At 51.2% G+C, this 27,806-nt stretch overlaps 2 protein-coding genes across 7 annotated transcripts in view; one reads left to right on the top strand and one right to left on the bottom strand.

Moving 5' to 3' along the window:
• traf2b (Tnf receptor-associated factor 2b) overlaps positions 1 to 3,104 on the top strand; it is a 172,399-nt gene extending 169,295 nt beyond the window's left edge. For all 3 annotated transcript variants that reach the window (XM_072488070.1, XM_072488071.1, XM_072488069.1), the window contains one exon: positions 1,334 to 3,104. In XM_072488070.1, the coding sequence (XP_072344171.1) occupies positions 1,334 to 1,552 (219 nt within the window). In that variant the 3' untranslated portion in view covers positions 1,553 to 3,104. The remainder of the gene's footprint in view (positions 1 to 1,333) is intronic.
• A 6,057-nt stretch (positions 3,105 to 9,161) lies between these two features.
• fbxw5 (F-box and WD repeat domain containing 5) overlaps positions 9,162 to 27,806 on the bottom strand; it is a 273,144-nt gene continuing 254,499 nt past the window's right edge. For 2 of the 4 annotated variants that reach the window (XM_072488064.1, XM_072488068.1), the window contains exons 9-10: positions 12,186 to 12,439; positions 9,162 to 10,520 (exon numbers count right to left, since the gene is read on the bottom strand). In XM_072488064.1, coding sequence (XP_072344165.1) covers positions 12,202 to 12,439 — 238 coding nt within the window. In that variant the 3' untranslated portion in view covers positions 9,162 to 10,520; positions 12,186 to 12,201. The remainder of the gene's footprint in view (positions 10,521 to 12,185; positions 12,440 to 27,806) is intronic. The other 2 variants (XM_072488065.1, XM_072488066.1) reach the window with 2 other exon arrangements.

Here is a 27,806-nt window from a genome sequence, read left to right as displayed (position 1 = left end):
TGTCTGCGTGGGTTTCCTCCGGGTGCCCCGGTTTCCTCCCACAGTCCAAAGACGTGCAGATTAGGTGGATTGGCCACGATAAATTGTCCTAAAATGTTCGGAGGGGTTATTGGGTTACGGGGATACGGTGGAAGTGAGGGCTTAAGTGGGTCGGTGCAGACTCAATGGGGCGAATGGTCTCCTTCTGCGCTGTATGTTCTATGTTCTAATAATGGCTTACATGCTTGAGATCACAGTATTGATCCACTAGATATGCTGGGGTACGTGCAGTTTGTTCATGGTGGTGAGGCAGGCGGCAGATTGCACTCCAGCCTCCACCACTGCAGCCACGGGGGGAGGGGCCCGGTCGGTTACCAGGGGTAGGGTCAGTTAGTGGGGGGATGGGAGGGGTCGGTTAGTGGGGGTGGGGAGGGATCGGGGTCAGGATCAGTTAGTGGGGGTTGGGGAGGGGTTGCGGTCTGTCAGGGGGTGGGGAGGGGTCAGGGTCGGTTAGCGGGGGTTGGAAGGGGTCAGTTAGCGGGTGTGGGGGTTGGGAAGGGGTCGCGGTCTGTCAGTGGGAGATGGGATGGGGTCGGGGTTGGTTAGTGGGGAGAGAGGGGCGGGGTCGCGGTCATTAGCAGGGGAGGGGGGGGCACGGTCGGTTAGCGGCGGGGTGGGGAGGGGTCAAGGTCTGTTATCCGGGGTAGTGGGGAGGGGTCGCGGTTGGTTATCGGGGGGGGTGGTGAGGGGTCACGGTCAGTTATCGAGGGGGATCGCGCCGGTGTGGGAAGGGTCGCGGTCAGTTAGCGGGGGGGTGGGGATGGGTCGCGGGGGGGGGGGGGTGGGGATGGGTCGCGGGGGGGGGTGGGGATGGGTCGCGGGGGGGGGGGTGGGGATGGGTCGCGGGGGGGGGTGGGGATGGGTCGCGGGGGGGGTGGGGATGGGTCGCGGGGGGGGGGGTGGGGATGGGTCGCGGGGGGGAGTGGGGATGGGTCGCGGGGGGGGGGGGGGGGTGGGGATGGGTCGCGGGGGGGGGGTGGGGATGGGTCGCGGGCGGTTAACGGGGGGGGTGGGGAGGGGTCGCGGGCGGTTAGCCTGGGCAGGAGGGGGTGATGTTGGCTGGTCACAGCTGTGCTGGGGGTATTCTGTCCATATTTGTACCTGAACCCACATCACAAACTATTAGATAACATGGAGATTATTTGAATTTCTGGGCTATTACTGTGCACTGATTGGTTGCTGAGTTACCTCCATTGTAAACCGTGACTACATCGGGATAATCCCAGCAGCTGAGAGCTGTGCGGTTTATAAATGCAAGTTCATTCTTTTGCTTTGCTCCCACCTTTGTTCTCAGGTAACTCTTATGTTAATGGATCAGACTAACCGTGAGCACGTCATCGATGCGTTCAGACCAGACATCAGCTCCTCATCGTTCCAAAGGCCAGTCAGTGAGATGAACATTGCCAGTGGCTGTCCACTCTTCTGTCCACTCAACAAACTGGACAGCAAGAATAATTACTCACGTGAAGACTGCATTTTCATCAAAGCCATTGTGGATTTAACTGACCTGTAACCAGCCTTCTTAACAATTCAGTAGCCGCCGTTACTTGGTTGATGTGTGTGGAATGTCCCTCTGAATGCTGGTTACTTTGTGAGTCAGTGCTCTGTGCACTAATTGAAGTGTAAAATTCTCATCGTGCAGTTTACACAGTTCCAGTTTGTATCGCCCCTGCACACAACAAGTTCCTGCACTCAGTGTGTGATGAGTTTCTGGTTAAATGCAGTGGCAGTGGTAGAAATATCTGGTTGTTTCATCACTATGGAAGAGGAGTGCCTGGTTACAATAGAATAGCAGCTTGAGATGAGGCACAGTGGATGTACTCATTTCCCCCTCACTGAGTGTGAGCAAGGGCCGGCGCACCCCCTCACTGAGTGTGAGCAAGGGCCGGCGCACCCCCTCACTGAGTGTGAACAGGGCTTGGCGCACACACCCTCACACTGTGAGAGAACAGGACACGGTGCCCCCCCACACCGAGTGTGAACAGGGATCAGCGCCCCCCTCCTCACACTGAGTGTGAATAGAGATCGGCGTGCCCCTTCACTCCGAGTGTTAACAGGGCTCGGCACCCCCCCCCCCCCCTGAGTGTGAAGAGGGATCAGCCCCCTGTCACACTGAGTGTGAACAGGGCTTGGCGCACACCCCCTCACACTGTGTGAGAAGAGGGCGTGCCCTCCCCCCCACTGAGTGTGGACAGGGCTCGGCCCCCCCTCACACTGAGTGTGAACAGGGCTCGGCCCCCCCTCACACTGTGTGAACAGGACGCGGTGCCCCCCTCACACTGAGTGTGAACAGGACGCAGCACCCCCCCTCACACCAAGTGTGAACAGGGATCAGCGCCCCCCCTCACACTGAGTGTGAACAGAGATCGGCATGCCCCTTCACTCCGAGTGTTAACAGGGCTCGGCACCCCCCCCCACTGAGTGTGAACAGAGCTCAGCCCCCAGTCACACTGAGTGTGAATAGGACGCAACGCCCCCTCACACCGAGTGTGAACAGGATGCGGCGCCCCCCCCCTTACACTGAGTGTGAACAGGGCTCGGATCCCTCCTCCCACACTGTGTGAGAACAGGGCTTGTATCCCCCCTCACACTGAGTGTGAACAGGGCTCGGATCCCCCCCTACACTGAGTGTGAACAGGGCTCGGATCCCCCCCTACACTGAGTGTGAACAGGGCTCGGATCCCCCCCTACACTGAGTGTGAACAGGGCTCGGATCCCCCCCTCACACTGAGTGTGAACAGGGCTCGGATCCCCCCCCCACACTGAGTGTGAACATGGGTCTGTGCCCCCCCTACACTGAGTGTGAACGGGTCAGTGTGAGGGTGTGTGCTGAGTGTGAACAGAAGTTGGGCCTGCCTGCCACCTTGATCTACTCGAGCTTGGCCAATGGGAACGCGAAGTTCCTTGGGGGAGAGGGTGAGCAGCTGTCATTGTCCTGCCTATTTCCAATTCTCCAGCCCGTGAGCTCCAGCCCGAGAAGAGACCAAGTCCCTGCGATGATGGACTCCCTGCCACGTCACAATGTGCTGCTTCCAATTCTGCATTAAAAAAACCCTAAACAGTTTGTGCATTGTATGCTTAACCCAGCACAGAGTACTCATAGTAGCAGCAATCACAGGGACATGGTTCCCCCATAGACTGCAACAACTTTAACTCTGTTCTCTCAGAGTCTCGTCCAGCTTTTCTTTTTTATTCATTCGCAGGATAACTCTGTGCCAGTGTCTGATCAGGAGGCAGCATTCTCAAATCCTGAGCCGTTAATCCTTTTCCCATTGCTTGTCTGTTTTTGAATGGAGATATATTTCCAGTGACAATGGTGTTCACCGTGGAGGTGACGCACACTAACAGAGGAAAGGACATGTAACCAACACATACCAAATCCATCAGATCCCACCCAGTTTGGACCCTATGTTGGAAGTCCAAAGCTTGAGTCAGCAGTGTTCAGGATTCCAAAAACAGAACATTGTGGAGTGTTGGTCCTGTTTATTTACCCCATGTATGATAACAACCGTTATTCGATAAGAAATATATAATAATTTATAAGTTTTACACAGTAGTAGTTACCAGCAGGAGCGCGGTGGATGCTGAGAGTGCGTATAGAATTTCCCAGGTGGTTTCTAATGTCTCTGGGTGGTCCGAGACCTGTTTGGGAGCGTTTCTATGGAATGACAGACCACGCATGCTGGGAGCTCAGACGAGGTGTACCCATCCAGCTCTGCCCACAGGGCTGGCTCTTCTGGGGCCTCTCTTTACTAATATCCTGAAGTTATAGAGCATAAACGTTATTTATGGTAAGAATGGGACAGGCGTCCACTGTGGCCTATTCATTGTTGCTGGGTTGTCTGCTGCTTATTGGCTGTGTTATGGTGAATGTGCTATTTGTCTGCAACTAAAGATCAGTGAGGTTGATGAATGGCAGATTCTGGGAGACTCCCCTTTACAGAATCAGAGAAACCTTACGGCAAAGAAACAGGCCACTCGGCCGATCGTGTCTGTTCCGGGTGAAAAACGAGCCACTCTGTCTACTCCCACTTTCCAGAATTTGGTCTGTGTAACTCGGCAGGTTACGGAACTGAGGTGAATATCCAGACACCTTTTCTGCCTCTTTAAGACAGCGAGTTCCAGACCCCACAACCCTCTGGGTGAAACATTTTTCCTCATTTCCCCTCTAATCTCACTACCAATCACTTTAAATCTATACCCCGCCCCCCCCACCCGACCCCTGTCACTGACCTGTGTACCCCCCCCGCCCGACCCCTGTCACTGACATGTGTACCCCCCCCTGCCCGACCCCTGCCACTGACCTGTGTACCCCCCCCGCCCGACCCCCGTCATTGACCTGTGTACCCCCCCCCCCAACTGATCTGTGTACCCCCCCCGGACCGACCCCCGTCACTGACCTGTGTACCCCCCCTGCCCAACCCCTGCCACTGACCTGTGTACCCCCCCCGCCCGACCCCCGTCATTGACCTGTATACCCCCCCCCCCAACTGATCTGTGTACCCCCCCCCCCGGACCGACCCCCGTCACTGACCTGTGTACCCCCCGCCCGACCCGTCACTGACCTGTGTACCCCCCCCGCCCGACCCGTCACTGACCTGTGTACCCCCCCCGCCCGACGCCTGTCACTGACCTGTGTAACCCCCCGCCCGACTCCTCACTGACCTGTGTACCCCCCCCCGCCCGACGCCTGTCACTGACCTGTGTAACCCCCCCCGCCCGACCCCCGTCATTGACCTGTATACCCCCCCCCCCCCAACTGATCTGTGTACCCCCCCCCCCGGACCGACCCCCGTCACTGACCTGTGTACCCCCCGCCCGACCCGTCACTGACCTGTGTACCCCCCCCGCCCGACCCGTCACTGACCTGTGTACCCCCCCGCCCGACGCCTGTCACTGACCTGTGTAACCCCCCGCCCGACTCCTCACTGACCTGTGTACCCCCCCCGCCCGACGCCTGTCACTGACCTGTGTAACCCCCCGCCCGACCCCTCACTGACCTGTGTAACCCCCCGCCCGACCCCTCACTGACCTGTGTACCCCCCCGTCACTGACCTGTGTACCCCCCCGCCCGACCCCTGTCACTGACCTGTGTACCCCCCGCCCTACCCCTCACTGACCTGTGTACCCCCCCGCCCGACCCCCGTCACTGACCTGTGTACCCCCCCCCGCCCGACCCCTGTCACTGACCTGTGTACCCCTCCCGCCCGACCCCTGTCACTGACCTGTGTACCCCCCCACCTGACCCGTCACTGACCTGTGTACCCCCCCGCCCGAACCCTGTCACTGACCTGTGTACCCCCCGCCCGACCCCCGTCACTGACCTGTGTACCTCCCCCCGCCCGACCCCTGTCACTGACCTGTGTACCCCCCACCCGCCCGACCCGTCACTGACCTGTGTAACCCCCCTCCCGACCCCTGTAGTGACCTGTGTACCCCCCCCGTCAGACCTGTGTACCCCCCACCCGACCCCTGTAGTGACCTGTGTACCCCCCGCTCGACCCATCACTGACCTGTGTACCCCCCCGCCTGACCCCTGTAGTGACCTGTGTACCCCCCGCCCGACCCCTGTCACTGACCTGTGTACCCCCCTGCCCGACCCCTGTCATTGACCTGTGTACCCCCCCGCCCGACCCGTCACTGACCTGTGTACCCCCCCGCCCGACCCGTCACTGACCTGGGTTCCCCCACCCGACCCCCGTCACTGACCTGTGTAAGGAGAACAAAATCCCTAAATGAGTAAAATTCCATTCATGTTTTAAAATTTTTTTTTTTTTAGTTTTTCCTATTAAGGGACAATTTAGCGTGGCCAATCCTTCTAGCCTGCACAGCCTTGGGTTGTGGGGGTGAGACCCACACAGACACGGGGAGAACATGCAAACTCCACACGGACAGTGACCCAGAGCTGGGATCGAACCTGGATCCTTGGCGCTGTGAGGCAGCAGTGCTAACCATTGTGCCACCGCGCTGCCTCCACTCATGTTTAATAGGAGAATGATTCGGAATTTCCAATTGGTTGAGGATGTGGTTTATGGGATGCTCTTCAAATATGTCCACTGAAACTTGGGTTGCCCAAGAATAATCACGGGCATAATATCATGAAGCTGTAACTCTGGGAGGCTCCGAGCTCGAGAGGGTGGTTCTGTTCGGAAGAATTTCTTTCTGAGCTAGGCTGATGCCCCAGTTGTCAGGCAATGGTTTGATCAGTTGTGAAAACGGACTGCCATTGTTCTATTTGACTGACCAACCAAGGGCAACTGCTTCCTCCTCGTTCAGGTAGTCTGCTGGCTGACCCAAGCTTCTGATTAGGCACCAGCCACACAGAATCTTACTGTCTGTGGGCAGTCACGGCGATGGTTTTCTGTTCTCCTATGGAGACTGTGCCCTTGTCTATAGTTGTACTGTGGAGCATTATAGGGGCAAAAATTAAGGGAAAGTTGTTTTTCCTATGGTGTTTTACTTTGGTTGAGGGAAGTTGATGGACGAGAAGGGGATATGCACATTTTCAGCCAGGTGGATGACTATAGAAAAACATGGTTTGTCACAGGCAGTGACAAATGTAGAAATGTTTTAAATATGCAGTGCAGCATCTTTCCCGTGATTCCTGGATTTTTAGGGAAATGATGGAACGTGGATCAGCTCAGTGCCACTCTCACTGGTATTTTCCAGTGGTTTCTGTACAAGATGGGAAAAGCCAACTGTCTCGCCCCTGGGATGAGGAATGAGTGGCGACAGCAGTAAATGAGTAAAGGTTAAGATGGGGAACACAGCAGAGTTTAATAGTGCCCCGTGTAGGAGCGATGAAAATGTGTTAAGTGTGCAATTTTCAGCTGTGCTGTCCAGTTTTGAGGAATCTGTGAGATGTGTTCCTGAGGCTGCTGACTGAAACTGGGATTGCGCGGCGTCCAAGCTGACAAATCTACTCTCAGCTGCTGATTAAAATAATTATCAATAAAAGCCGCTACCTTTATTTCTAGTCGTCAGTAACTTGATATTACTGGGTTGTAATGAATAGAATTCCTTCTGTCTGATACTGGCAGCTTGTGTGGGGATCGGTGTTAACTTTCCGGGGATTGGGATCACGGTGCCAGTCCTCTCCCTGGGGATTGGGGCGTGTGGAAGGACCTCTGGCCTATGCTGTTGGAAATAATAGGTTATTTTCCCAGCTGTGGCGAGTTGATGGGGTCAGACATACTCCGCTAAGATTTAAAGCCTTGACCCTCGGAATATGTGGCGTTGGTTTCTTGCATTTTGCACATAATACTTGCCCTCATAAACTTCAGTGTCACAATTAATACTTTTAAGGAAATTCCTGTTACTTTATCAGGTACTATATCTTGCAGTTAGAAAATGTACAGGACTGATTCAGTCTAATACATCTCTGGCTGGTATTAGTGCAATGATTGTGGGCAGGGTCCATTATGGGCAGTGTGCATTCGGGTGCAGCAGGTATATAATAATCTTTCATCTTTATCAATGTCACAAAGTAGGCTTACATTAACACTGCAATGAAGTTACGGTGAAAATCCCCCTAGTCTCCACACTCCGGCACCTGTTCGAGTACACTGAGTGCAAATTCAGAATGTCCAATTCTCCTAACAAGCACATCTTTTGGGACTTGTGGCAGGGAACCAGAGCACCCGGAAGGAAACCCACGCAGACTGGGAGAACGTGCAGACACCGCACAGACAGTGACCCAAGCCGGGAATCTTACCCGGGTCCCTGATGCTGTGAAGCAACAGTGCTAACCACTGTGCTCCTAGTACAGCAGTAACTGGTACAAATCTTTGTACTTTTCATTTAATTTAACCATTACTATGTCACTAATTTCCTGGATACATTCCAGGTCCCAGTCAAAGTTATGAGCAAACTGAAGCACGCCGTGAGAACCTCCCCAGGATCTTATTCTGCCCTGGCAGCAGCAACCAAATGGACATCAGCAGAGTGTTTTCAGAATTAGATGCTGTCGACTTCATCGAGGAATAACTGTGAATGCCTGCAGTGCCTTGGGTGTATGAAGATATGTCGCCGTGGCATCGACAGGTGTATCTGCAATCATGCGGGAGTGTGGGGGCAGGCTCCATCACAATTTAATAACAAGCCGACCTTTCAGCCAAGTGGCCAATGCCAGTGTTTCGATGCCACACAAGTTTCCTCCCACCTTGTGCAGCCAATGAGCACAGCTTTAAGAGAAAACAATAGAAAGCTCAGCTATTCACCCCAACCACTCCCTGTGAGTACCACATTCTCACCACTCTGGGAAAGGACATAAATCCTATTAAAAAATTCGGGAGATAAATCATTAATCGTAGGGTATGTGGTCAGCACCCTGCCTCACAGCGCCAGGGACGCAGGTTAGCACTACTGCCTTGCAGTGCCAGGGTTAGCATTGCTGCCTCACAGTGCCAGGGACCTGGATTTGATTCTGGCTTTGTGTGACTGTGGAGTTTGCACTTTTTCCCTGCGTCTGCGTCCAACGATGTGCAGGTTAGTTGAATTAACCACTCTTGAGGTCCACCAAGAAAATAGAAGAAAGGAAACAAACTGAGGAACAAAACGAAAAAAGGGCCGCTCCTGTTGGGGGCACTGCCCGAACACAACAAAGATCAATGGAAACTTAAAAACATCAAAGAAGAGTGCAATTAAAGGGGTCAATAAAGCACCCCAACCCCTGCGGTGCCCACTGGGCACGAAAGGCCTCGGTGGTGCCTGTGGACACCGCATGCTCCCTTTCCAGGGACATCCGGCTGCGAATGTAGCCACGGAAGAGGGGCAGACAGTCTGGCCGGTCGACCCTCTCAGTCGCCCGCTGCCTGGACCTATAAATGGTGCGCTTCGCCAGGAGCAGGTTCACACGGAGGTCCTTCGCCTTCCCCGCCCCCCTCACCGGGTACCGTAGGAATTCTCTACACCTTCGGGCCCTAGTTTTCTGTTTGCCCTATCAAATCCCATCACAAATGTAAACACCTCTGAGGTTCCTGTTCAACCTTCCTGGTTCTTCCCTCTCCTTTTTATAATGGAGCTTCTTCCTGAGCTGAGCCCTGGTGTACGATGCTAGTGGCACCAAGGATATAATTGGCAGAATTAAAAAATAGCAGGAGCTATAAGACGCAGACACAGCATTTTTTTTATAATGCTAAGATTTATTTTTCTTTGAATACAGAACACTGCTACATGCAATCCAGAGCTGGATCTGGGACCAAGAGCCTCAGTCAATGATTTATTTGCTGACAGAGTTTTAAATGTGGACGAGAGTTGAACAGTTACTGAGAATTTCAAGGTGTTCCTTGCATAGATGAGCTTACAGGAAGCCAAACGAGAATCCCCTACTTTGTGTAACATCACGGGTAGTAAAAGCAGAAAGTTGCTGACGGCTTCTGTGCATAATCAGCCCCAGAAAGTGTGGTTTTAGCTGAAATGGCAGATTTAAATCAAACTACAGCAGGAAAGTTGACTTCTGCTTGTATATTTCTACATTCCTTTGCACTGTTTCACTTGAACACGGGACTCAGGAGGAGGCCCTTGGAGCCTGTTGTACTCCATGATAAGCTGGCTCTTGCCTTTTTTAACATAAACCAGTGAATGAGGTTGAATCTGAATTCTAGCTAACAGTGTGTAGAGTTACTGAAGGTTATCTAGGACACTGCCGTTGGGGTGTGGGAATTGCTGGCATTATCGCTCACCCCTTTCTGCCCTGACAGCAGCTTTCAGAATCCGGGTGTCTGGCATTGGTCATCTCCGGCTGCCTGGGAAAGTTATGGTGGGGCCAGCCTTGAACTGTTGATCTAACACATCGGAGTGGTTTGTCAGGGCCGGTAAAGATGAACATGATATTATGGCACTGGAATCACATAACAAGCCAGACTGAGTGAGGACAGAGATTTACTTCCCAGTTGGGTTTTTAATAATCTGACATCTTACTTCTTTGATCATAAGAAGCAGGAGTAGACCATCAAGCTGCTGCTCCATTCAATACCATGAAGGCTGATCTAAGAGAGAATCAAGGGAAATGCATACAGAGCAGGTCAAAGTCCAATCTCGGCCTTGAACATACAACCCTCGAGAAGAGGGTTTATATTTCCAGGCTTGTACACAATTTAAACTTTCATGGTGGGATTTAAACTCACGATCTCTGATGTCTTGGACTCGAATGGTTCCAGCACCCTGATATGGTACCGACTTAGCAACTTAAAGATCAAATCAAAATTAGGATGTAAGGTGCTGTGCAAAGGTGCTTATGACAGGAGGACATTGTCGAACTCCACTGCAGTGAGCTGTTACCACACATATTACTTCAAATCCTGCAGGTAGGAAACAGGGCAACTGTGGTGGGTGGGTCCCCACACGGCCACATAAACCTGCCCAGATTCACCGAGACCAGCACATTGCAATATCGCAGCTTCAAAACATGCAACACACTGTGTGGGTCCAACAGGTATCATTCAAGCATCCAGTCCAGACAACTGTGTCTCTTCCAGAATCTGTTCATTGGATAGAGAAGGTAAAGATATTAAAATTAAGCTTTTATAACATGACAGAACCAAGTTGCAGCCTCTTCCCAAGCAGTCGAGTTAGTTCTCATTGCTTCTGTTAAATTACCCAGTTGGCACAGCTAACAGGGTTCAGTCAGCTGTGGGCGAATGGGCAGAAGGTGGGTACTCACAGCTTGCACAGACTCTTAATTGAGAAATAATGGGCGGGGTTCTCCATCTGCTGACAGCAAAATCGTGACCCGCTGTCACCTCGACAGCGCCGGAAAGCACATACAGTGGACACCGGTTGCATATCATTAATTCACTCAGAGGGTAGTGAATGTCTGGAATGGGCTGCCAGAGGTAGTAGTAGAGGCGGGTACAATTGTGTCTTTTAAAAAACATTTAGATAGTTACATGGGTAAGATGGGTATAGAGGGTTATGGGCCAAGTGCGGGCAACTGGGACTAGCTTAATGGTAAAAACTGGGAGGCATGGACTGGTTGGGCCGAAGGGCCTGTTTCCATGCTGTAAACTTCTATGATTCTATGATTAGCGGGCCAGACCTGGTATTCTCCGGGGCCTCCGTGACGCTCTGCCTCCGATGGCCCGAGTTGCCAACGGTGGGGTTCACTTGTGCTTTTAAAAATCGTGAAACGCGTAGTGACTGCTGAGGGGGAGAGAGGGGGTATGGAAAGTGTCCAACATCGCCATAGTTTGCTGAAAGTTGTGCCGCTGGCCGGGGGGGCTTCTGGTGGGTGGGCTGTGGGGCACCATTGCCGTAGCTGGCAAGGCAGCTGTGCACGCCGGCTGTAAACCCACTGTGGACGTGCCACGAGTCGGATAGGTGTCCACCCCCCCCAGCGCTACCTTGTTGGCTGGGATGAGTGTGTGGGGACTGTAATGCGTATATGCGGCTGCAGCTTGTCAGCCTCCCGAGTGTCAATTGGCGAATCCGGTATCATTTCTCATCGGAATCGATTGTGTTCCACGTGGCACCGGTGTGAGACCCTTAACAGTAGTGAAATCAGTCAAGGTGTGGTGCCAGATTTGCTGCCCTGAAAGTCCACAGATTCGGCGTTGGCATCTTAAACGGCGAATCCTATCGAAAATGTTTGGATGTGCAAAATATCCATGTCCAGACAAGCTGGGTCTAAATCACACATTCAACATTTCATCCACAAATAACGCAGCGGACAAGCTGAGAGGGACATGGGAGTTGTCACGGCTGAGAATATTTGGACACACTCCCCTCCATTTTGGATAGAGGCTTATCCCCGGGGTAGAGGGGTCAATTACTAGGGGGCATAGGTTTAAGGTGAGAGGGGCAAGGTTTAGAGTAGATGTACGAGGCAAGTTTTTTACACAGAGGGTAGTGGGTGCCTGGAACTCGCTATCGGAGGAGGTGGTGGAAGCAGGTGACGATAGTGACATTTAAGGGGCATCTTGACAAATACATGAATAGGATGGGAATAGAGGGATACGGACCCAGGAAGTGTAGAAGATTTTAGTTTAGACGGACAGCGTGGTCGGCACGGGCTTGGAGGGCCGAAGGGCCTGTTCCTGTGCTGTACATTTCTTTGTTCTTTGTTCATTTACATTTCCCCAAATGCTGTAAAATCCAGTTAGGATACACATTGCAATTGTTAACAAATTCTGAGCTCTCACACTCACTCACTGTCTGTCAAAGTCACTTATTGTTCAACCAGAAGAATGAGAATTTCTTGCGATTGGGTTTGGCACTGATGATACGCAAGATTCGAGGAGAGCGCCAGACCTTCAAGGTACAGTCGTCACTGGCTGTGATCAACATCTCCTGGTCCAGAGGGTTAAAGGCCACTGAATTAACCACATCCGCGTGCTGCAGCTTTGCCAGACAGATGTTGTAGTGTCTGTCCCAGATGTAGCCATGTCGATCCTCAGCACCACTGCCAGAATGAGAGAATTTAAAGATTCAGCACCAAAATGATCAACTGTACCTCGGTCCAAATTCCAATTCTTCACTAACCCTCAGTCCACATCCCGATCCCTCACTATCCCTCAGTCCACATCCCGATCCCTCACTATCCCTCAGTCCACACCCGATCCCTCACTATCCCACAGTCCACATCCCGATCCCTCACTATCCCTCAGTCCACATCCCAATTCCTCACGACCCCCCAGAATCCCGATCCCTCAGTCCACATCCTGATGCCTTACTATCCCTGATCCCAATCCCTCACTGACCCTCAGTCCACATCCTGATCCCTCACTGACCCTCCGTCCACATCCCGATCCCTCACTGACCCTCGGTCCACATCCCGATCCCTCAGTGACCCTCAGTCCACATCCCGATCCCTCACTAACCCTCAGTTCACATCCCGATCCCTCACTGACCCTCCGTCCACATCCCGATCCCTCACTGACCCTCGGTCCACATCCCGATCCCTCAGTCCACATCCCGATGCCTTACTATCCCTGATCCCAATCCCTCACTGACCCTCAGTCCACATCCTGATCCCTCACTGACCCTCCGTCCACATCCCGATCCCTCACTGACCCTCGGTCCACATCCCGATCCCTCAGTGACCCTCAGTCCACATCCCGATCCCTCACTGACCTTCAGTCCACATCCTGATCCCTCACTGACCCTCAGTCCACTTCCCGATCCCTCACTGACCCTCAATTCACATCCCGATCCCTCACTGACTCTCAGTCCACATCCCGATCCATCACTATCCCTCAGTCCACATCCCAATTCCTCACTACCCCCCAGAATCCTGATCCCTCAGTCCACATCCCGATCCCTTACTATCCCTGATCCCGATCCCTCACTGACCCTCAGTCCACATCCCGATCCCTCAGTGACCCTCAGTTCACATCCCGATCCCTCACTGACCCTCAGTCCACATCCTGATCTCTCAATGACTGACCCTCAGTCCACATCCCGATCCCTCACTGACCCTCCGTCCACATCCCGATCCCTCACTGACCCTCAGTCCACATCCCGATCCCTCACTGACCCTCAGTTCACATCCCGATCCCTCATTGACTCTCAGTCCACATCCCGATCCCTCACTGACTCTCAGTCCACATCCCGATCCCTCACTATCCCTCAGTCCACATCCCGATCCCTCACTATCCCTCAGTCCACAGCCCGATCCCTCACTAACCCTCAGTCCACATCCCGATCCCTCACTAACCCTCAGTTCACATCCCGATCCCTCACTGACTCTCAGTCCACATCCCGATCCCTCACTATCCCCCAGTCCACATCCCGATCCCTCACTGACCCTCAGTCCACATCCAAATCCCTCACTATCCCTCAGTCCACAGCCCGATCCCTCACTGACCCTCAGTTCATATCCCAATCCCTCAGTCCTGATCACGATCCCTCACTGACCCTCAGTCCACATTCCGATCCCTCACTGACCCTCAGTTCACATCCCGATCCCTCACTGACTCTCAGTCCACATCCCGATCCCTCACTATCCCCCAGTCCACAGCCCGATCCCTCACTGACCCTCAGTTCACATCCCAATCCCTCAGTCCTGATCACGATCCCTCACTGACCCTCAGTCCACATTCCGAACTCTCACTGACCCTCAGTTCACATCCCGATCCCTCACTAACCCTCAGTTCACATCCCGATCCCTCACTGACTCTCAGTCCACATCCCGATCCCTCACTATCCCCCAGTCCACATCCCGATCCCTCACTGACTCTCAGTCCACATCCCGATCCCTCACTATCCCCCAGTCCACAGCCCGATCCCTCACTGACCCTCAGTTCACATCCCAATCCCTCAGTCCTGATCACGATCCCTCACTGACCCTCAGTCCACATTCCGAACTCTCACTGACCCTCAGTTCACATCCCGATCCCTTACTATCCCTGATCCCGATCCCTTACTATCCCTGATCCCGATCCCTCACTGACCCTCAGTCCACATTTCGATCCCTCACTGACCCTCAGATCACATCCTGATCCCTCACTGACCCTCAGTCCACATCCCGATCCCTCACTATCCCTCAGTCCACATCCCAATTCCTCACTACCCCCCAGAATCCCGATCCCTCAGTCCACATTTCGATCCCTCACTGACCCTCAGATCACATCCTGATCCCTCACTGACTGACCCTCAATCCTGATCCCGATCCCTTACTATCCCTCAGTCCAGATCCCGATCCCTTACTATCCCTCAGTCCTGATCCCGATCCCTGACTGACCCTCAGTCCACATTCCGATCCCTCACTGACCCTCAGTTCACATCCCAATCCCTTACTATCCCTGATCCCGATCCCTCACTGACCCTCAGTACACATTTCGAACCCTCACTGACCCTCAGTTCACATCCCGATCCCTCTCTGACCCTCAGTTCACATCCCGAAACCTCACTGACCCTCAGTGTACATTCCACAGCCTATTTGGCCATGCTTGAACCAATGCCATGATGAAATCAGGGGCTTAGTTTTCCTGTCGAACCAAATCCAAATTTTGGTGAGCAGGTTGATTACTCTGCCCTTGATAGGACTGTCAATAACACTGCCATCACTTTGCTCTGCCCTTGATAGGACTGTCAATAACACCCGCCATCACTTTGCTCTGCCCTTGATAGGACTGTCAATAACACTGCCATCACTTTGCTCTGCCCTTGATAGGACTGTCAATAACACTGCCATCACCTTGCTGTGCCCTTGATAGGACGGTCAATAACACTGCCATCATTTTGCTGTGCCCTTGATGGGACTGTCAATAACACCCGCCATCACTTTGCTCTGCCCTTGATAGGACTGTCAATAACACTGCCATCATTTTGCTGTGCCCTTGATGGGACTGTCAATAACACCCGCCATCACTTTGCTCTGCCCTTGATAGGACTGTCAATAACACTGCCATCACTTTGCTCTGCCCTTGATGGGACTGTCAATAACACTGCCATCACTTTGCTCTGCCCTTGATAGGACTGTCAATAACACCCGCCATCACTTTGCTGTGCCCTTGATAGGACTGTCAAGAACACTGCCATCACTTTGCTCTGCCCTTGATGGGACTGTCAATAACACTGCCATCACTTTGCTGTGCCCTTGATAGGACTGTCAAGAACACTGCCATCACTTTGCTCTGCCCTTGATGGGACTGTCAATAACACTGCCATCACTTTGCTGTGCCCTTGATGGGACTGTCAATAACACTGCCATCACTTTGCTCTGCCCTTGATAGGACTGTCAAGAACACTGCCATCACTTTGCTGTGCCCTTGATAGGACTGTCAAGAACACTGCCATCACTTTGCTCTGCCCTTGATACGACTGTCAATAACACTGCCATCACTTTGCTCTGCCCTTGATGGGACTGTCAATAACACTGCCATCACTTTGCTCTGCCCTTGATGGGACTGTCAAGAACACTGCCATCACTTTGCTCTGCCCTTGATACGACTGTCAATAACACCCGCCATCACTTTGCTCTGCCCTCGATGGGACTGTCAATAACACTGCCATCACTTTGCTCTGCCCTCGATGGGACTGTCAATAACACTGCCATCACTTTGCTCTGCCCTTGATGGGACTGTCAATAACACCCGCCATCACTTTGCTCTGCCCTCGATGGGACTGTCAATAACACTGCCATCACTTTGCTGTGCCCTTGATAGGACTGTCAATAACACTGCCATCACTTTGCTCTGCCCTTGATCGGACTGTCAATAACACTGCCATCACTTTGCTCTGCCCTTGATGGGACTGTCAATAACACCCGCCATCACTTTGCTCTGCCCTCGATGGGACTGTCAATAACACTGCCATCACTTTGCTCTGCCCTTGATAGGACTGTCAATAACACTGCCATCACTTTGCTGTGCCCTTGATAGGACTGTCAATAACACTGCCATCACTTTGCTCTGCCCTTGATACGACTGTCAATAACACTGCCATCACTTTGCTGTGCCCTTGATAGGACTGTCAACAACACCCGCCATCACTTTGCTCTGCCCTTGATAGGACTGTCAATAACACCCGCCGTCACTTTGCTGTGCCCTTGATAGGACTGTCAATAACACTGCCATCACTTTGCTGTGCCCTTGATCGGACTGTCAATAACACTGCCATCACTTTGCTGTGCCCTTGATCGGACTGTCAATAACACTGCCATCACTTTGCTCTGCCCTTGATGGGACTGTCAATAACACTGCCATCACTTTGCTCTGCCCTTGATAGGACTGTCAATAAAACTGCCATCATTTGCTGTGCCCTTGATGGGACTGTCAATAACACTGCCATCACTTTGCTCTGCCCTTGATAGAACTGTCAATAACACTGCCATCACTTTGCTCTGCCCTTGATAGGACTGTCAATAACACTGCCATCATTTGCTGTGCCCTTGATGGGACTGTCAATAACACTGCCATCACTTTGCTGTGCCCTTGATCGGACTGTCAATAACACTGCCATCACTTTGCTCTGCCCTTGATGGGACTGTCAATAACACTGCCATCATTTGCTGTGCCCTTGATGGGACTGTCAATAACACTGCCATCACTTTGCTGTGCCCTTGATCGGACTGTCAATAACACCCGCCATCACCTTGCTGTGCCCTTGATAGGACTGTCAATAACACCCGCCATCACTTTGCTCTGCCCTTGATAGGACTGTCAATAACACTGCCATCACTTTGCTCTGCCCTTGATGGGACTGTCAATAACACCCGCCATCACCTTGCTGTGCCCTTGATAGGACTGTCAATAACACCCGCCATCACTTTGCTCTGCCCTTGATAGGACTGTCAATAACACTGCCATCACTTTGCTCTGCCCTTGATGGGACTGTCAATAACACCCGCCATCACCTTGCTGTGCCCTTGATAGGACTGTCAATAACACCCGCCATCACTTTGCTCTGCCCTTGATAGGACTGTCAATAACACTGCCATCACTTTGCTCTGCCCTTGATGGGACTGTCAATAACACCCGCCATCACTTTGCTGTGCCCTTGATGGGACTGTCAATAACACTGCCATCACTTTGCTGTGCCCTTGATGGGACTGTCAATAACACCCGCCATCACCTTGCTGTGCCCTTGATAGGACTGTCAATAACACCCGCCATCACTTTGCTCTGCCCTTGATAGGACTGTCAATAACACTGCCATCACTTTGCTCTGCCCTTGATGGGACTGTCAATAACACCCGCCATCACTTTGCTGTGCCCTTGATGGGACTGTCAATAACACTGCCATCACTTTGCTGTGCCCTTGATGGGACTGTCAATAACACCCGCCATCACCTTGCTGTGCCCTTGATAGGACTGTCAATAACACTGCCATCACTTTGCTGTGTCCTTGATACGACTGTCAATAACACTGCCATCACTTTGCTGTGCCCTTGATGGGACTGTCAATAACACTGCCATCACTTTGCTCTGCCCTTGATACGACTGTCAATAACACTGCCATCACTTTGCTGTGCCATTGATAGGACTGTCAATAACACCCGCCATCACTTTGCTCTGCCCTTGATACGACTGTCAATAACACTGCCATCACTTTGCTCTGCCCTTGATGGGACTGTCAATAACACCCGCCATCACCTTGCTGTGCCCTTGATAGGACTGTCAATAACACCCGCCATCACTTTGCTCTGCCCTTGATACGACTGTCAATAACACTGCCATCACTTTGCTCTGCCCTTGATGGGACTGTCAATAACACCCGCCATCACCTTGCTGTGCCCTTGATAGGACTGTCAATAACACTTCCATCACTTTGCTCTGTCCTTGATAGGACTGTCAATAACACTGCCATCACTTTGCTGTGCCCTTGATGGGACTGTCAATAACACTGCCATCACTTTGCTCTGCCCTTGATCGGACTGTCAATAACACTGCCATCACTTTGCTGTGCCCTTGATCGGACTGTCAATAACACCCGGCATCACTTTGCTCTGCCCTTGATCGGACTGTCAATAACACTGCAATCACTTTGCTCTGCCCTTGATCGGACTGTCAATAACACCCGCCATCACTTTGCAGTGCCCTTGATCGGACTGTCAACAACACTGCCATCACTTTGCTGTGCCCTTGATCGGACTGTCAACAACACTGCCATCACTTTTCGCTGCCCTTGATCGGACTGTCAATAACACTGCCATCACTTTGCTGTGTCCTTGATGGGACTGTCAGTAACACTGCCATCACTTTGCTGTGCCCTTGATAGGACTGTCAATAACACTGCCGTCACTTTGCTGTGCCCTTGATTGGACTGTCAATTACACTGCCATCACTTTGCTGTGCCCTTGATCGGACTGTCAATAACACTGCCATCATTTGGTGTGCCCTTGATAGGACTGTAAATAACACTGCCATCACTTTGCTGTGCCCTTGATAGGACTGTCAATAACACTGCCATCACTTTGCTCTGCCCTTGATAGGACTGTCAATAACACTGCCATCACTTTCCTGTGCCCTTGATCGGACTGTCAATAACACCCGCCATCACTTTGCTGTGCCCTTGATAGGACTGTCAATAACACCCGCCATCACTTTGCTGTGCCCTTGATAGCACTGTCAATAACACTGCCATCACTTTGCTCTGCCCTTGATAGGACTGTCAATAACACCCGCCATCACTTTGCTGTGCCCTTGATCGGACTGTCAACAACACTGCCATCACTTTTCGCTGCCCTTGATCGGACTGTCAATAACACTGCCATCACTTTGCTGTGTCCTTGATGGGACTGTCAGTAACACTGCCATCACTTTGCTGTGCCCTTGATAGGACTGTCAATAACACTGCCGTCACTTTGCTGTGCCCTTGATTGGACTGTCAATTACACTGCCATCACTTTGCTGTGCCCTTGATCGGACTGTCAATAACACTGCCATCATTTGGTGTGCCCTTGATAGGACTGTAAATAACACTGCCATCACTTTGCTGTGCCCTTGATAGGACTGTCAATAACACTGCCATCACTTTGCTCTGCCCTTGATAGGACTGTCAATAACACTGCCATCACTTTCCTGTGCCCTTGATCGGACTGTCAATAACACCCGCCATCACTTTGCTGTGCCCTTGATAGGACTGTCAATAACACCCGCCATCACTTTGCTGTGCCCTTGATAGCACTGTCAATAACACTGCCATCACTTTGCTCTGCCCTTGATAGGACTGTCAATAACACCCGCCATCACTTTGCTCTGCCCTTGATACGACTGTCAATAACACTGCCATCACTTTGCTCTGCCCTTGATGGGACTGTCAATAACACCCGCCATCACCTTGCTGTGCCCTTGATAGGACTGTCAATAACACTGACATCACCTTGCTGTGCCCTTGATAGGACTGTCAATAACACTGCCATCACTTTGCTCTGCCCTTGATGGGACTGTCAATAACACCCGCCATCACCTTGCTGTGCCCTTGAAAGGACTGTCAATAACACTGACATCACCTTGCTGTGCCCTTGATTGGACTGTCAATAACACTGCCATCACTTTGCTGTGCCCTTGATGGGACTGTCAATAACACCCGCCATCACTTTGCTGTGCCCTTGATCGGACTGTCAATAACACTGCCATCACCTTGCTGTGCCCTTGATAGGACTGTCAATAACACTGCCATCACTTTGCTGTGCCCTTGATGGGACTGTCAATAACACCCGCCATCACTTTGCTCTGCCCTTGATGGGACTGTCAATAACACTGCCATCAGTTTGCTCTGCCCTTGATAGGACTGTCAATAACACTGCCATCACTTTGCTCTGCCCTTGATAGCACTGTCAATAACACCCGGCATCACTTTGCTGTGCCTTTGATAGGACTGTCAACAACACTGCCATCACTTTGCTGTGCCCTTGATCGGACTGTCAACAACACTGCCATCACTTTTCGCTGCCCTTGATCGGACTGTCAATAACACTGCCATCACTTTGCTGTGTCCTTGATGGGACTGTCAGTAACACTGCCATCACTTTGCTGTGCCCTTGATAGGACTGTCAATAACACTGCCGTCACTTTGCTGTGCCCTTGATTGGACTGTCAATTACACTGCCATCACTTTGCTGTGCCCTTGATCGGACTGTCAATAACACTGCCATCATTTGGTGTGCCCTTGATAGGACTGTAAATAACACTGCCATCACTTTGCTGTGCCCTTGATAGGACTGTCAATAACACTGCCATCACTTTGCTGTGCCCTTGATAGGACTGTCAACAACACTGCCATCACTTTGCTCTGCCCTTGATACGACTGTCAATAACACTGCCATCACTTTGCTGTGCCCTTGACAGCACTGTCAATAACACTGCCATCACTTTGCTCTGCCCTTGATAGGACTGTCAATAACACTGCCATCACTTTGCTGTGCCCTTGATAGCACTGTCAATAACGCTGCCATCACTTTGCTCTGCCCTTGATACGACTGTCAATAACACTGCCATCACTTTGCTGTGCCCTTGATAGGACTGTCAACAACACCCGCCATCACTTTGCTCTGCCCTTGATAGGACTGTCAATAACACCCGCCGTCACTTTGCTGTGCCCTTGATAGGACTGTCAATAACACTGCCATCACTTTGCTGTGCCCTTGATAGGACTGTCAATAACACTGCCATCACTTTGCTGTGCCCTTGATCGGACTGTCAATAACACTGCCATCACTTTGCTGTGCCCTTGATCGGACTGTCAATAACACTGCCATCACTTTGCTCTGCCCTTGATGGGACTGTCAATAACACTGCCATCACTTTGCTCTGCCCTTGATAGGACTGTCAATAACACTGCCATCATTTGCTGTGCCCTTGATGGGACTGTCAATAACACTGACATCACTTTGCTCTGCCCTTGATAGAACTGTCAATAACACTGCCATCACTTTGCTCTGCCCTTGATAGGACTGTCAATAACACTGCCATCATTTGCTGTGCCCTTGATGGGACTGTCAATAACACTGCCATCACTTTGCTGTGCCCTTGATCGGACTGTCAATAACACTGCCATCACTTTGCTCTGCCCTTGATGGGACTGTCAATAACACTGCCATCATTTGCTGTGCCCTTGATGGGACTGTCAATAACACTGCCATCACTTTGCTGTGCCCTTGATCGGACTGTCAATAACACCCGCCATCACCTTGCTGTGCCCTTGATAGGACTGTCAATAACACCCGCCATCACTTTGCTCTGCCCTTGATAGGACTGTCAATAACACTGCCATCACTTTGCTCTGCCCTTGATGGGACTGTCAATAACACCCGCCATCACCTTGCTGTGCCCTTGATAGGACTGTCAATAACACCCGCCATCACTTTGCTCTGCCCTTGATAGGACTGTCAATAACACTGCCATCACTTTGCTCTGCCCTTGATGGGACTGTCAATAACACCCGCCATCACCTTGCTGTGCCCTTGATAGGACTGTCAATAACACCCGCCATCACTTTGCTCTGCCCTTGATAGGACTGTCAATAACACTGCCATCACTTTGCTCTGCCCTTGATGGGACTGTCAATAACACCCGCCATCACTTTGCTGTGCCCTTGATGGGACTGTCAATAACACTGCCATCACTTTGCTGTGCCCTTGATGGGACTGTCAATAACACCCGCCATCACCTTGCTGTGCCCTTGATAGGACTGTCAATAACACCCGCCATCACTTTGCTCTGCCCTTGATAGGACTGTCAATAACACTGCCATCACTTTGCTCTGCCCTTGATGGGACTGTCAATAACACCCGCCATCACTTTGCTGTGCCCTTGATGGGACTGTCAATAACACTGCCATCACTTTGCTGTGCCCTTGATGGGACTGTCAATAACACCCGCCATCACCTTGCTGTGCCCTTGATAGGACTGTCAATAACACTGCCATCACTTTGCTGTGTCCTTGATAGGACTGTCAATAACACTGCCATCACTTTGCTGTGCCCTTGATAGGACTGTCAATAACACTGCCATCACTTTGCTGTGCCCTTGATGGGACTGTCAATAACACCCACCATCACTTTGCTCTGCCCTTGATAGGACTGTCAATAACACTGCCATCACTTTGCTCTGCCCTTGATGGGACTGTCAATAACACCCGCCATCACTTTGCTGTGCCCTTGATGGGACTGTCAATAACACTGCCATCACTTTGCTGTGCCCTTGATAGGACTGTCAATAACACCCGCCATCACTTTGCTCTGCCCTTGATACGACTGTCAATAACACTGCCATCACTTTGCTGTGCCCTTGATGGGACTGTCAATAACACCCACCATCACCTTGCTGTGCCCTTGATAGGACTGTCAATAACACTGCCATCACTTTGCTGTGCCCTTGATAGGACTGTCAATAACACCCGCCATCACTTTGCTCTGCCCTTGATACGACTGTCAATAACACTGCCATCACTTTGCTCTGCCCTTGATGGGACTGTCAATAACACCCGCCATCACCTTGCTGTGCCCTTGATAGGACTGTCAATAACACTGCCATCACTTTGCTCTGTCCTTGATAGGACTGTCAATAACACTGCCATCACTTTGCTGTGCCCTTGATGGGACTGTCAATAACACTGCCATCACTTTGCTCTGCCCTTGATCGGACTGTCAATAACACTGCCATCACTTTGCTGTGCCCTTGATCGGACTGTCAATAACACCCGGCATCACTTTGCTCTGCCCTTGATCGGACTGTCAATAACACTGCAATCACTTTGCTCTGCCCTTGATCGGACTGTCAATAACACCCGCCATCACTTTGCAGTGCCCTTGATCGGACTGTCAACAACACTGCCATCACTTTGCTGTGCCCTTGATCGGACTGTCAACAACACTGCCATCACTTTTCGCTGCCCTTGATCGGACTGTCAATAACACTGCCATCACTTTGCTGTGTCCTTGATGGGACTGTCAGTAACACTGCCATCACTTTGCTGTGCCCTTGATAGGACTGTCAATAACACTGCCGTCACTTTGCTGTGCCCTTGATTGGACTGTCAATTACACTGCCATCACTTTGCTGTGCCCTTGATCGGACTGTCAATAACACTGCCATCATTTGGTGTGCCCTTGATAGGACTGTAAATAACACTGCCATCACTTTGCTGTGCCCTTGATAGGACTGTCAATAACACTGCCATCACTTTGCTCTGCCCTTGATAGGACTGTCAATAACACTGCCATCACTTTCCTGTGCCCTTGATCGGACTGTCAATAACACCCGCCATCACTTTGCTGTGCCCTTGATAGGACTGTCAATAACACCCGCCATCACTTTGCTGTGCCCTTGATAGCACTGTCAATAACACTGCCATCACTTTGCTCTGCCCTTGATAGGACTGTCAATAACACCCGCCATCACTTTGCTGTGCCCTTGATCGGACTGTCAACAACACTGCCATCACTTTTCGCTGCCCTTGATCGGACTGTCAATAACACTGCCATCACTTTGCTGTGTCCTTGATGGGACTGTCAGTAACACTGCCATCACTTTGCTGTGCCCTTGATAGGACTGTCAATAACACTGCCGTCACTTTGCTGTGCCCTTGATTGGACTGTCAATTACACTGCCATCACTTTGCTGTGCCCTTGATCGGACTGTCAATAACACTGCCATCATTTGGTGTGCCCTTGATAGGACTGTAAATAACACTGCCATCACTTTGCTGTGCCCTTGATAGGACTGTCAATAACACTGCCATCACTTTGCTCTGCCCTTGATAGGACTGTCAATAACACTGCCATCACTTTCCTGTGCCCTTGATCGGACTGTCAATAACACCCGCCATCACTTTGCTGTGCCCTTGATAGGACTGTCAATAACACCCGCCATCACTTTGCTGTGCCCTTGATAGCACTGTCAATAACACTGCCATCACTTTGCTCTGCCCTTGATAGGACTGTCAATAACACCCGCCATCACTTTGCTCTGCCCTTGATACGACTGTCAATAACACTGCCATCACTTTGCTCTGCCCTTGATGGGACTGTCAATAACACCCGCCATCACCTTGCTGTGCCCTTGATAGGACTGTCAATAACACTGACATCACCTTGCTGTGCCCTTGATAGGACTGTCAATAACACTGCCATCACTTTGCTCTGCCCTTGATGGGACTGTCAATAACACCCGCCATCACCTTGCTGTGCCCTTGAAAGGACTGTCAATAACACTGACATCACCTTGCTGTGCCCTTGATTGGACTGTCAATAACACTGCCATCACTTTGCTGTGCCCTTGATGGGACTGTCAATAACACCCGCCATCACTTTGCTGTGCCCTTGATCGGACTGTCAATAACACTGCCATCACCTTGCTGTGCCCTTGATAGGACTGTCAATAACACTGCCATCACTTTGCTGTGCCCTTGATGGGACTGTCAATAACACCCGCCATCACTTTGCTCTGCCCTTGATGGGACTGTCAATAACACTGCCATCAGTTTGCTCTGCCCTTGATAGGACTGTCAATAACACTGCCATCACTTTGCTCTGCCCTTGATAGCACTGTCAATAACACCCGGCATCACTTTGCTGTGCCTTTGATAGGACTGTCAACAACACTGCCATCACTTTGCTGTGCCCTTGATCGGACTGTCAACAACACTGCCATCACTTTTCGCTGCCCTTGATCGGACTGTCAATAACACTGCCATCACTTTGCTGTGTCCTTGATGGGACTGTCAGTAACACTGCCATCACTTTGCTGTGCCCTTGATAGGACTGTCAATAACACTGCCGTCACTTTGCTGTGCCCTTGATTGGACTGTCAATTACACTGCCATCACTTTGCTGTGCCCTTGATCGGACTGTCAATAACACTGCCATCATTTGGTGTGCCCTTGATAGGACTGTAAATAACACTGCCATCACTTTGCTGTGCCCTTGATAGGACTGTCAATAACACTGCCATCACTTTGCTCTGCCCTTGATAGGACTGTCAATAACACTGCCATCACTTTCCTGTGCCCTTGATCGGACTGTCAATAACACCCGCCATCACTTTGCTGTGCCCTTGATAGGACTGTCAATAACACCCGCCATCACTTTGCTGTGCCCTTGATAGCACTGTCAATAACACTGCCATCACTTTGCTCTGCCCTTGATAGGACTGTCAATAACACCCGCCATCACTTTGCTGTGCCCTTGATCGGACTGTCAACAACACTGCCATCACTTTTCGCTGCCCTTGATCGGACTGTCAATAACACTGCCATCACTTTGCTGTGTCCTTGATGGGACTGTCAGTAACACTGCCATCACTTTGCTGTGCCCTTGATAGGACTGTCAATAACACTGCCGTCACTTTGCTGTGCCCTTGATTGGACTGTCAATTACACTGCCATCACTTTGCTGTGCCCTTGATCGGACTGTCAATAACACTGCCATCATTTGGTGTGCCCTTGATAGGACTGTAAATAACACTGCCATCACTTTGCTGTGCCCTTGATAGGACTGTCAATAACACTGCCATCACTTTGCTCTGCCCTTGATAGGACTGTCAATAACACTGCCATCACTTTCCTGTGCCCTTGATCGGACTGTCAATAACACCCGCCATCACTTTGCTGTGCCCTTGATAGGACTGTCAATAACACCCGCCATCACTTTGCTGTGCCCTTGATAGCACTGTCAATAACACTGCCATCACTTTGCTCTGCCCTTGATAGGACTGTCAATAACACCCGCCATCACTTTGCTCTGCCCTTGATACGACTGTCAATAACACTGCCATCACTTTGCTCTGCCCTTGATGGGACTGTCAATAACACCCGCCATCACCTTGCTGTGCCCTTGATAGGACTGTCAATAACACTGACATCACCTTGCTGTGCCCTTGATCGGACTGTCAATAACACCCGGCATCACTTTGCAGTGCCCTTGATCGGACTGTCAACAACACTGCCATCACTTTTCGCTGCCCTTGATCGGACTGTCAATAACACTGCCATCACTTTGCTGTGTCCTTGATGGGACTGTCAGTAACACTGCCATCACTTTGCTGTGCCCTTGATAGGACTGTCAATAACACTGCCGTCACTTTGCTGTGCCCTTGATTGGACTGTCAATTACACTGCCATCACTTTGCTGTGCCCTTGATCGGACTGTCAATAACACTGCCATCATTTGGTGTGCCCTTGATAGGACTGTAAATAACACTGCCATCACTTTGCTGTGCCCTTGATAGGACTGTCAATAACACTGCCATCACTTTGCTCTGCCCTTGATAGGACTGTCAATAACACTGCCATCACTTTCCTGTGCCCTTGATCGGACTGTCAATAACACCCGCCATCACTTTGCTGTGCCCTTGATAGGACTGTCAATAACACCCGCCATCACTTTGCTGTGCCCTTGATAGCACTGTCAATAACACTGCCATCACTTTGCTCTGCCCTTGATAGGACTGTCAATAACACCCGCCATCACTTTGCTGTGCCCTTGATCGGACTGTCAACAACACTGCCATCACTTTTCGCTGCCCTTGATCGGACTGTCAATAACACTGCCATCACTTTGCTGTGTCCTTGATGGGACTGTCAGTAACACTGCCATCACTTTGCTGTGCCCTTGATAGGACTGTCAATAACACTGCCGTCACTTTGCTGTGCCCTTGATTGGACTGTCAATTACACTGCCATCACTTTGCTGTGCCCTTGATCGGACTGTCAATAACACTGCCATCATTTGGTGTGCCCTTGATAGGACTGTAAATAACACTGCCATCACTTTGCTGTGCCCTTGATAGGACTGTCAATAACACTGCCATCACTTTGCTCTGCCCTTGATAGGACTGTCAATAACACTGCCATCACTTTCCTGTGCCCTTGATCGGACTGTCAATAACACCCGCCATCACTTTGCTGTGCCCTTGATAGGACTGTCAATAACACCCGCCATCACTTTGCTGTGCCCTTGATAGCACTGTCAATAACACTGCCATCACTTTGCTCTGCCCTTGATAGGACTGTCAACAACACTGCCATCACTTTGCTCTGCCCTTGATAGGACTGTCAATAACACTGCCATCACTTTGCTGTGCCCTTGATGGGACTGTCAATAACACCCGCCATCACCTTGCTGTGCCCTTGATAGGACTGTCAATAACACTGACATCACCTTGCTGTGCCCTTGATAGGACTGTCAATAACACTGCCATCACTTTGCTCTGCCCTTGATGGGACTGTCAATAACACCCGCCATCACCTTGCTGTGCCCTTGAAAGGACTGTCAATAACACTGACATCACCTTGCTGTGCCCTTGATTGGACTGTCAATAACACTGCCATCACTTTGCTGTGCCCTTGATGGGACTGTCAATAACACCCGCCATCACTTTGCT

This window comes from Scyliorhinus torazame, chromosome 22 (assembly GCF_047496885.1).
Source record: "Scyliorhinus torazame isolate Kashiwa2021f chromosome 22, sScyTor2.1, whole genome shotgun sequence".
Taxonomy (NCBI): domain Eukaryota; kingdom Metazoa; phylum Chordata; class Chondrichthyes; order Carcharhiniformes; family Scyliorhinidae; genus Scyliorhinus; species Scyliorhinus torazame.
The sequence above is the reverse complement of the archived record's forward strand: the minus strand, read 5'-3'. Positions and strand labels throughout refer to the sequence as shown.